This window comes from Theobroma cacao, chromosome 1 (assembly GCF_000208745.1).
Source record: "Theobroma cacao cultivar B97-61/B2 chromosome 1, Criollo_cocoa_genome_V2, whole genome shotgun sequence".
In the NCBI taxonomy this organism is placed as follows: Eukaryota; Viridiplantae; Streptophyta; class Magnoliopsida; order Malvales; family Malvaceae; genus Theobroma; species Theobroma cacao.
Window position 1 is genome coordinate 15,823,317 of NC_030850.1, and position 12,005 is coordinate 15,835,321.

Below are 12,005 nucleotides of genomic sequence, written 5' to 3' on the forward strand. Positions count from 1 at the left end.
CTTAGTCTACTAACTTACTTCTTGGTCAATTAAGTTAGTTCTGTCTTGAAGTCTAGATTTCTGGTAGTGGACTCTTAGTCGACTAACCCATTTCTTGGTTGACTAAGTCTTTTCTGTTTCTCAATACTCTTGAGCCCACCAACTTCTGATTTGAATTTTAGCTAGCTAACTCTTTATTATTCAACCAAGGAGCTTCTGTTTTGTTGATCAATTGTGGCTTCCTATATATATAATTTTTGATATGTCCCTTGGAATAATTTATTTATCATTGGCATACAATTCTTGTCTTGCACACTCAAGTACAAATATTAGACACAAATGAATGAGAATATTTTATTATCATCAAAAACTAATGGAGCCAACAATACACTTGTTCTATAAATGTCTACCAACTTGAATGACTTAATTGTATGAGTGTTAAATTTACTTAAAAGTGTTCTATTTATGATCCCTTTAACATTTACCTTTGAGATGTTAAAGTTGCAAGATAGGTTCTCAAATTGTGAAGTTTATCTCAAAGCATTCAAAGATCATCAATCTACATTACACCAAGCATGCTTTAAGTCAAGAAACTTAGTCATCACTCAACATTTGATCACAAGGAAGATATGGCCAAATTTACATGCTAAAATGTCAAGGAATCTTGAAGAAACAAACTCCAATTGATCCTAGAACAAGGCAAGTCGATCTTATGGAAGAATGAGTAAGAATGGACAAGGAAACTTAAAAAGAGATAGCCATAGTCAACCCTATAAGCTCTATAGTCAACCTTGAGGTAGAACATTTACAAATTTGAAAAATTAAGAAGCTATAATTGACCTTGATGAAGCCATAGTCGACCACACCAAGCCAGACTTTAAAAATACAAGATTTTTGGAAATGGATCGACTAGAGAACATCATACTTCACTATAGATGGTTGTTAGACACAAAATTCAAAAGGAAAATGGCTAGTTTCTTGCTATAATCACCTCCAATGGCTCTAAGACTTATTTAACTATAAAAAGGACCATTTGAAAACATTTCAAAGTGAGGAAGAAGAAAGAAGACAACCAAAACTCTTGAGGATCAAAGTCTTGAAAGAAAATGAGAGAAACCAAGCCTTCTTGAAGCTAAAATTTTCTTATGCTTTCACTCTTATCTTTACATTTTATCTTTATACCCAATGTTAGACATTCTTCCTTCATTGTACCCATTTAGCAAAATCTACTTTTAAAAGGCATTCTTGCTATTCTTGTAAAGGTTCTAACTTAGCCTTGAAAAGTTAGTGTAAGGGTTATGGTTGATCTTGGAAAAGCCATTGTATGGGCTTGAGGTTGAGCATGTTAAAAACCATGGGTTATCACTTGATCTCTTGAAAAGCTGTTGTAAGAGTTATTGCTTGATCTTGTGGAAAAGCCATTGTGAAGGTTACCGCTTCATCCTATTAAAAAGGTAGGAATCCTTTTAGTGGGTTAGAAATTCCTTAGTGAGCCAAAAGAGTGGATGTAAGCATTTGAGAGAGCTGAACCATTATAAAATCCTTGTTTCTTGATTTACATTTATGCTTTATGATTCATTGTTGAAATTCTACTTTAAAAAAATCACTTACTTTGATTTTAACACAAGTACGAAATCCATTTTAAAAAAGGTTTAATTTTTACCTAATGTATTCAATTTTATTTTTGCTTTGATTTGTTGCATTTTGTTTAAAAAGGCCCACTTCATAAATTGCTTGTGTTTTGATTTATATTCTTCACATATTAATTTGGCTCTTTTTTAAACCTTTTTCAACCATCACTATTTGTCTATCTATTGTTGAATAGATTTCTTGAAATATTGTTCTTGAATTGTTATTCTTCAATTCAAACTTAAAAATTGCTATTCTGCACTAGGATTGACAATTGAGTTTGTGTAGTAGATCATAGACTTGATTAAATAATTTTGAAAAGTGTTTATAAAGACAAGATACAATCATAGTAGACTATAGGCACTCTATTTTCATTTTTCATTTTTTTTATAGTCCAATTTGCCCAACCCCCCTTGGATATTCTTGCCACTTATTCATTGAAATAACACTTCTAACAATTGGTAACAAAGCTTGGTCTCAATCTTGTAGGTCTAACCACTTTTGAGTAGTTATTCTTGTTAGCTCTAAGAGGCAAAAAGAGATAAGATATCAAGTGTACTAAAACAAGGATGAATAAATTGAGAATCAAATGCTCTCTAGACATATAAAATGAAAATGGGTGACTTCTTTTTCAAAAACCTCTTTATGCTTTCAAATTTAAGAATTTCACTTGAGATTATTTGATTTAGCTTACTTTCTAAAAGTTGTTTGTATCTTTGATTGAAAATCTTGGTTGCATAATTCTTTTTTGAGCTCTATTAACAAATCTTGATTATGTAAAATTAATTTAAGTGTGATAAATGTTACAAATTGCATGATTTTAGAGAAATCATAAACCTATGGAGACTAAAACTCTGCACTTGAATATATCATCATTTTCATTATTGATTTTGTTTAATTGTGGAAAATTGTTTTGATAAATTCACTACAAAAACAAAAGGTATCATTGATGGAAAGTTTCGTCAGTAATACATAATATTCCATAGGTATCATGCTTCACTGACTGATTTAGCGATGGAAAAGATGTCGATGGTAATGGAATTTTTCATCGTTAAATTGTTGATCAAAATTTTTGTGGACTAGTTCCATCGGCAAAGAGTTGGTTCTGTTAGTAAACTATTTGTCGGCACTAGTTGAAATTCATTGGTAATATTTGTTTGTAATTAATGATGGAATATGATTTGTCGAAAATTTTGTTGGTAATTACGAATAGAATTGCTGACAAATTATTGACAAATTATCAACAAAACCAACTTTGAAGTCACAAGCCGTATTCGTTGGTAGTGTCCAATTTCGTCTATAATCTGTCGTTATTACGTATGAACTTCATCAATAATTCCATCATTAATCCGTTGTTATTGAGTATGAACTCTATCGGTAATTCCATCAGTAACTGATGAAATTTGTCACTAATAAATGAACTCCATCGACAATTCCATTGGTAATACAAATAGTGCAAGTTTTTTTTTTTTGGTTTTGAGAATTAAATTTGTCTTGTTTGTAATAAAATTTTGATATGATGTTGTTATTGATAAAGTAAACGTATAACAAACAAATAAGCATATAGAAAATATGAAAATCTAATAGAAATTGTTATTAATAAAAATATTCAACTGTAAAAATCAAATAATAATCTAAATATTCTGTTTACAAATCTCATTGAAAGGGTGGGTGTGGCTATTGTTATGGTGGAGGTTGCAAAGGCCCAAACTCGTCTGGCTGAGGCTGCGATCTCCTTGATCCAATTACATCCATCAACAAACCCTTAATATCAGTTAAACCTGTCATCAAGGTCGTCACATTGCTAAGCAATTGTTGATATCCTTTGCGCTCAGGCACGGGAGTCGACATAGGAGGTGATGCATCATTTGGTCCACAAGCAGACTTAGACGTCATGGTTGTAGCCAGAAGTCTCAAAGAAAGGACTCGAGTGCCAAATCTGTTTATGTTAGTCCAAGTACTCATCAACCTTCCAATGGGCTTGATCCATGCCTTTGGATCAAAGTCCAGTTGGCTCGACGGCTCCGCACCATACTTCTTCACTATTGCCGAAGTGTATGATTCCTACAAAAAAAAAAGCAAGTAAAATTCTTAAGATATTTAATTGGTAAGCAACATATATATCGAATATATATAAACATACGTATTACTTATAGAAGCAATCTTGGACTTGTTGTCCATAAATCCCTCAGCACCCTTTTGTCGTTTGTGAGTGTATTTGAAGAGGTCAGAGAATGTAACTTGTCGCTTTTTTTCCTCTTCCTGTAAGCATAAAAGGAGAAAAAAATATATATACACATCATTAAAAGAATCACAATCGTTAATTAGCATAAAAAATTATATTATTAAATTGAATCATTTATGTAATATACATATCTATCAAAATAAAAGCACGTACCATCCTTTTATGGTAAAAGGCGAAAGGTAAAGAACCACTTATATGTTTTGCCACACTACTATCCTTTTTGGTGAGGTGGTTTTGCTTTGCCTTGCATGATCATGCTTGCCACTCCGACATTGACCATACTTGATCAATAAGTTGGTCCCATACCTCAGTTATGATCCACGGTCACGCTTTACCCTTCGTTAATACGAGATCAACGTCAAGGCCACCCGTTTCTCTCTTCGCCTAATCGTGCTTATCCGCTAATAGGTCCTTAAGATGATCCTTGCAAATTTTCTCCCATATGGACTTCACCTCTGTCATTTCTACAACAACCCATGTGAAAGATTCTTACAGGAAAAAACTATTTAAGTACAAAAAATTATGATAAAATAATATATACTATATCTTTACATTACTTTGAATTTTCACCACATGTTATCCTTATGCTTCGAAGGAACTTGCCTTTATGTATGCTAAAGCCCACTGAAGTTATTCTTGATAATCCTTGCAATTATGAGAGTAACGCCAATCTCCTTGGAAGTACTAGAAAATAGACTTATTGGTTAGTAAAATGCATTACTTAATTAACTAAATATTGAGTGTATATAATTAATGATATAAATTTGAGTAGAGGAAATTACCTATCTCTGAGAGGATGTAGTAATATTTGTCGGTCCGGATGCGTCAGAGTCGGCAAGCCAAGACTCAACCTTTAACCCTTAGACTGCGACATGATATTGGACGCAATATCATTGTCTGGAGTAGTGGGGGTTCTCAATCTTAGTACCTCCTCCTTTGACTATACCTCAATATCTATTATTGGAGTAATGGGAGTCCTTCGTCTAGAGGGAGGATGCAATAGTAAGGGTGTCGACTGTGGTGGAGGTAGCGATAAAGGAGGTCGGGCACTCGAAAGGTTAGTGCTACAAGTATTGTCCTATCTTCGAAGGCCTTCCTTTGACTTGTTTCTCACCACAACCATGTCAAAACCTTAATTAATTTAAATAATTTTTAATTATCTTCAATTAGCTAATTTTATTATTAATTTGACTAATGACTAATACTTATAATTAATACATTACATTACTTAATTAACTTAATCATTTAAATACATTATTAACACCTTTAGTCATTAATTTAAATATTTTTAAAATTCAATATTATTACTAATTTTGTTAATTGCTTAATTACTAAAAAATTTTATTCATTTCGTTAGTTAAATTATTTAACTATTTCCCTATAAACCTTAATAAATTTAAATAATTTTTAATTATCTTCAGTTGGCAAATTTAATTATTTGATTGCTGACTAATACTTATAATTAATACATTACATTAGTTAATTAACTTAATCATTTAACTACGTTATTAACACCTTTAATTAGTCATTAATTTAAATATTTTTTAAGTTAAATAATATTACTTATGTAGTTCATTGCTTAATAATTAATTTGCTTAATCCATTTGATTAGTAAAAAGTATTTCTATCTTGCTTAATTAATCACTAGATTTAATTATGCCCTAATTATTTGTAAATAACTAAAGCCTAAACCAGCATTTTTTTCAATTGAATTCTCTTTGCCAACAACTATATAATAAACAGCTAAACTCTAACAAATCAACAGCAAAAAGCCAACAAAAACAAATTATCAAGCCCCAGAACAATAGCAAAACCTCAAATAACAAATAATCACTTTTTTTTTTTCATTTCATTACAAACCAAATAATCCAATTCAATCAAACAATAATATGGCAAAAATTGGCAATTAAACCTTAAATCCACAACAACCAAAACCTCAAATATTCAAACAACAAAATCCTCAAATATTAAATCAATTAAAACCACAAATTAATGGGGGATTGTAAGCACCAAAAGAAAGAGAAGATTTTCCCGGCTGAGGTAGGGGCAGCGGCAGGGGCGGCTCAACCGTGGCCGACCAGTCAAAAGAAGATGATGGGGTGGGGCATTAAGTCCAGCAGCGGTCGATATGGGTTGGTCACCAATGGATGGGAGGGGGTGCTCGGATGGGGTGAAGCGAGAGTAGAAGGGAGATAAGAGAAATCGAAGAGTGAAGAGAGAGAACAAAACAGAGAGAGAAAACTGTAAAGGGTAAAATGAGAAGAAAAATCTTGAGTGGGGATTTTATTAAGATTATTGACGGATGGTTCCGTTGGTAATTAAAATAAGGTAAATTGGGAAAAATCCCATGTGTGAATTTTAAATATGCATTACCAAAGGATATGTCGACAGACACCTCCATTGGTAGTCTAAAAATTAATACCGACGAAAATTCTGTTGGCATATCTATCTGTAATGTTACCATTGCCTAACCAAGTTATTAACCACATAGCCCATCGGCTAGGTGGTCGGTAACTATTAAATTTCCCATCATGTTATTATTCATATGCGTCATTATATTATCAACGAAATATCGATAGAATTTATTTCATTGAAATATTTCGTCGATATATCTCACAATCTTGTTCTGTCGGTAATCGGTTGATATTCCATCATAATCAGTTCCATCAGTAAAAAGTGTTTTTCCTGTAGTGATGGTTTATTATCTTGTGAGAGAAAACGTAGGATATTACAGCTTTTAATCAATCACTATAGGATTTGTTTTTTGTTTTGTCGTTTTTTGGTGGATAAGAGCTGTGCGATACTAAGGCTCGCGCACCCACCATGACAGCAAGAAAGCTATACTAGCAGCATTAGCATTCCACCCATATAACAATTCTAGGCAGGGAGTTACAATGGATCATTTCACCACCATTAAATTTAGAATTAATATTTGATGTATTAACAATGTATAACTTCATACCATTAAATATTGATATCTTATTAATGAAATATTATTTTGAAGGAAAGAAAAAATTGATAAAGCTTCAAAACGAGATTAAATTTTAATATCAATTTTTTATTTCTTTCAAAATAATTCTTCATTAATGATATGTCAAAATTGATGACTTGATAATATATAAAAATTATGTGCTGTCAATATATTAAATATTTTCCTGTAAACTTATACTTGTTTTGCCTCTACCCTTTTCTTTTTTTGCCCAACTCTGGCTTCTTAATTAGCTAGGCATTAGTTCTTCATTATCAATTCTAAGTACTTATAATTTTAAACTGCATAGGCTTTACTGTAACACTGCCTCGATGTTCATTTCTTTTTCCTCCCTGCAACTTTTATGTAAATGGCAAATGGTCAAATTTGTTTTAAATTTTTTATTAATTGAAATATTTAGATAATCCATTAAAAAGTTCAAATCAAAAGGTTTTCAATTTTGTTCTTTTAAAGAAATTAAATTGCTAAAAGTATTTAAAGTAACAACGATCATGACTGAAATGCAATGTTGACTTCCAAAGGACAAAAACTAACATTCATTTCCAGATAAAGTGCGTATCTCCCCTTTTTTTTCCAACACTAGTAGTGACACAGCAAAGTATGCAGGTGGTAATCATTTTCATCAAGAGTTTTTTCTGTTTCTAGTAAGACTTTTTAATTAAACATAATTATCAATTCTAATTGTTTACAAATAGTGAGAATTGTGTACCATATATATTACTTCAACATTTACATGGTTAATTCTCACCCTCTCTCTCTGGAATTTACCTAACAAAAAATATCACTAATTTTTAATTTTAAACTTAATTTAATACTATTTTCTTACCTTATTTTTTTCATGTATTTCTTTTCCTCAATTACTTTTATTTCTAAATTAGTTATTTCCCATAATTTTATATATATAATAATAATTTCACTTATATTCAAAAATGAAGTAATTTCTTCTCTCACATATTGCCTTTTGTTTTATTTTACTCTCTCTCTCTCTCTCTCTCTCAACTTTTCTTTTTCTAATTATTTTTTAGTTTAAATTGAATTAAAATAATCTTAAAAGTGAACTTTTTAAACACCAATAAAAAAATTCCACGTCATATATTTTTAATATGAAAGATTAATATTATACATGCACTGCTATTGAAATAATCCTCTTTTAACCCTATCTTAATCTTGATTAAAATATCTAAAAATTATTAATTGAAAGTAGATCAATGAAACATTATTTTTTTCTGTAATAATTTATTTTATACATGCAAGCATTTGGTTTATTAATTAATGCATGATCTTCCACTTAAAACAAATAGGGTTCATATCCCCTTCTTTTAAATATAAAAAAAATTAATTCATTTTATTCTTAGGTAATATCTTAAAGCAGTTTCACAAGTCACCTGAGTTGGAATACACGTTAGATAGCACTTAAAAATACACCTAATCATCCAACACCCAATAAGATCCATACTGCTTTTGCATCTGTAAATTACAAGTATAATTAAAATAAGGTTTATGTTGATAGGTGCATATCAATAGTTATTGAGCTTTACAAAATGGCATTATCGTAATATATTTTAAATTCGTTTTTTTTTTCCTGATAATGTCTTTCATCATAGCAACCTTTCGCATTCTTCTGCTCCATCGATCCACCCACTTCTATGTGTTCCAAGCTCCCTCACCCCTTATCTTTATCTTGGTTTCTCCGTCAAAACCCATCTCTCTTTGTCGCTTCTTCCTTCATTCATTTTCCCTGTAGTCATCATGGCTTTTACGATCTCTAGAAGCTTTTACAACTCCGATATATATATATATATTTACTCATTGTTTAATCTCTTATATTTTATTTTTTCTGATCAATTTCTTCTTTTTAAATCAGAAATTGATTTAGAACTTTAAGGGGCTTCTAAGCTTAACTCTGTATTGCCAGTAGAGGAGGTGTGGTGAGTGCTGCCGGTATCGCAAGAGAGAAGCCAACCTTTCTTAGAACAGCCATTGAACACTCGCCTCTAGTCACGCAACTATGCAAAGCTTTGCAAATAAGCAGAAGCAAAAGGGCTGTTGCAACTTACAAAGTCAAAATTGAATTTTCTTTTATAGCAAAAATAGCAGCGACTGTCGTCTAGCAATCCGACCTTGATCTAGTGATCATACTATTTTCTATGGAAAAGGTCCAGGTTCTCTTCTGTCTTGTACTTCAAGCTACAGTCCTGCCGCTAGACTGTTTTTCACTTCTTCGCCTGCTGCGCTCGAAAAATTTTCAAATCCACTAATAAACTTACTGTAATTTAGCCCTATCTTATCATGGATGTGTCCTCTTATCTACCAGCAGTCGTTGCAGGCTTCTTGGGATTGCTAATATTGTACAATCTTACTGTAACACTTGCCCGAACCCTTGCGGCAATGGCAGATAAATATGGACCTGTCTTCACAATCCGAATTGGCATATACCGCACCCTTATCGTTTCCAATCATGAGGCAGTTAAGGAGTGTTTCACCACTAACGACAAGATCTTAGCCAATCGCCCAAGATCGAATGCAGGAACATACCTTGCTTACGACCATGCAGGCTTTGGGTTTGCCCCTGATGGAGCATATTGGCGTCAGATGCGTAAGCTAGCCGTGCTTGAACTTCTGTCTGTCCATAGGCTAGCGACATTAACGCATGTTCGAGTATCAGAGGTGGATGCATTTATAAAAAATTTGTGCTTCTTTTGCAAGAAAAGCGAGCAGAGTCCAAATCAAAAGATCTCGATTAGTCAAAGGCTTGAAGTTCTGAACTTGAATATGATGCTAAGAACAATTGCAGGGACGAGATATTTCTCAGATGCTGATGGTGAAAACGATAAGGAAGCACAACGTGCCATGAAGCTTATCAAAGAATTTTCGTACTTGCTAGGTGTTACTGCCCTCTCGGAAGTAGTTCCATTTTTAAAATGGATTGATTTCTGGGGCCATCAAGTCAAATCTATGAAGCGTATTTCGAAAGAGATGGACTCTCTTATTGAAAGTTGGGTTGATGAACATAAATTAAGGAGGTTTAAAATTGGAGCAAAAAACAATCAAGACTTCATCGACGTGCTGCTATCTGCAATAGAGGATGATTCCATGTTTGGCCATACACGAGAAACGATTATCAAGGCAACAGTAACGGTATGCTATTTTGACTCTTGAGTCTTCATATGTTCGCAAATCATAAATTTCAATTTATTAATAACCATCCTGATCCTAGCTAATTTACCTTGTTAATTATATTAGGTTTTAATCTCAGCAGGTAGTGACTCGACATCCCTTACGTTGACGTGGATTTTGTCCAACTTGATGAACAATAGAAATGCCATGAAGCGTGCTCAAGAAGAGCTAGACCTCAAAATCGGTAGAGATAGATGGGTGGAGGACTGTGATATTGAGAAATTAGTCTATCTCCAGGCCATTATTAAGGAAACATTTCGCCTGTATCCAGCAGCACCTCTATCAGTTCCCCATCAGGCAATGGAATATTGTCGTATTAGCGGCTACCACATTCCAAAGGGCACTCGTTTGTTTGTGAATGTATGGAAGTTGCAACGAGACCCACGAACTTGGTCGAATCCTGAGGAGTTTGAGCCCGAAAGATTTCTCACAAGCTATCAAAACGTGGATATTCTGGGCCAACATTTTGAGCTGATTCCTTTTGGTTCTGGTAGACGATCTTGCCCAGGGATGAGTTGGGCATTGCAAGTGATACGCTTGACAATTGCTCGCTTGCTTCAAGGATTTGATTTAGCAACACCCTTAAATGCTCCAGTGGATATGACTAAAGAGCCAGGAGGCACCATGTCCAAGGCAACTCCTCTTCAACTTGTCCTCACTCCTCGCCTTCCCGATCATCTTTATCAACTCTAGGTGTAACGTAATATCATCCAATAGTTAATATCAAGCCTCTTAGATATGCACTGCTAATATTATGATGCGACTGATGTAATATATGAATAAAGCAGGGTAGTGTTGCCCCTTTCCTTTCTTTGTTCTGTGGCTAGCCGGATTGTCAGAATAATATATGCAGGCTATTCTTTTTTTTTGGTACATAATATGCAGGCCACTTTGTAATCATGCATTATGTATATATCTTGGCCTGTGCTCTGAATGCGAAAGAGTTATAGTAATGACATTTGCCTATGGTAAGGGTAACTAAGTGCCTGACTTCCCAGCTTCAGCAGCAGCTCTCTACTCTACTAGCCATATACCTTAGCCCAATGTTTTACAACAGAATTCTTGACTTGTCTTCGTTTTATTATTATTTCCTACCTTCTATATCTCTTTTGTTTGCCCTTGTAATCTCTTTAAGCACTTTGCAATATGCAATTGCAAATGCATTCTAAGAAATCATGACCTGTGAGCATTCAAACTAATTCAATTTAAAGACTAAAAAACATATCAAGTACTTCAATACGAGGGTAATACAATAAATTTACTTTCATTATAAACATAGAATTCAAAAAAAAGTAGTCCATTACTATGGAAGGAATAACTGAAAAACTTTATGTATAAATGATTTATATTAATTCAAGATCTAATATAGTAGGAATTTAGAACGTAGAGCGTATCTTATTTATGATCCATGATCCATAGTTTACTAACGGAAATAACACTGACCAGATTAACTGGTGGTATTCAGTGCACTAGGATCTTCCTCTCTTTTTCTTTATGACTCTCTAATGGGTGAGATCTTTGTGTCATTGTTCACAAGAGAGGGGACCTAACCTTACTTTTATATAGTGAATCACTACTCTCACCCATCATAGGATTTAAGGTTTCTCATATAGGCCTACACTTTTAAACCCACTTATAACATTAAACTCTAGACCACTTTATTAGATCATAATAGGGACTATAAAATTGTCCCCTTATCAAGATCAAATCATCTTAGCCTATTTGATAAAATACAAAAATAAATAATGTAAGTCCACACAAGGATTTAACTAGAAAATCTAACAATCTCTCACTTGGACTACATTATTTAAATTTAAATTTTAAAAACAAATTTCTTGAAATTGACATAAGCTAAGACAACCAAAAACTTTATAGGCCCAATTTTGAAAACAAATTGATCTTGAGACTACTCCAAGAACCGTTCTATTCAACAAAATTTTGTGATATAGAAAAATAGCAACAACTACGTCTACAAAGATATAACAC

The 12,005-nt window shown here is 33.0% G+C and overlaps 2 protein-coding genes across 6 annotated transcripts; one reads left to right on the forward strand and one right to left on the reverse strand.

Annotated features, from left to right (window-relative positions):
- Positions 3,180-5,072, reverse strand: LOC18612713. Of its 5 annotated transcripts, none has more exons than XR_001927383.1 (5): positions 4,636-5,072; positions 4,411-4,537; positions 4,007-4,308; positions 3,752-3,866; positions 3,180-3,672 (listed from the first exon to the last, which is right to left on the reverse strand). XR_001927383.1 is itself a non-coding variant. In XM_018119017.1 (2 exons), the coding sequence occupies exons 1-2, from the start codon at positions 4,007-4,009 to the stop codon at positions 3,292-3,294; spliced, it is 384 nt and encodes a 127-aa protein (XP_017974506.1). In that variant the 5' UTR covers positions 4,010-4,399; the 3' UTR covers positions 3,180-3,291. The 5 variants fall into 5 exon arrangements, 1 of the variants encoding a protein (XP_017974506.1); XR_001927384.1 differs by having other exon boundaries at positions 3,759-3,866; positions 4,007-4,317; XR_001927382.1 differs by having other exon boundaries at positions 3,752-3,870; positions 4,007-4,317.
- On the forward strand, positions 8,998-10,852 carry LOC18612715 (cytochrome P450 CYP82D47). Its single transcript, XM_018118712.1, has 2 exons — positions 8,998-9,980; positions 10,086-10,852. Exons 1-2 carry the CDS (start codon positions 9,132-9,134, stop codon positions 10,710-10,712), a joined length of 1,476 nt encoding a protein of 491 aa, XP_017974201.1. The 5' UTR covers positions 8,998-9,131; the 3' UTR covers positions 10,713-10,852.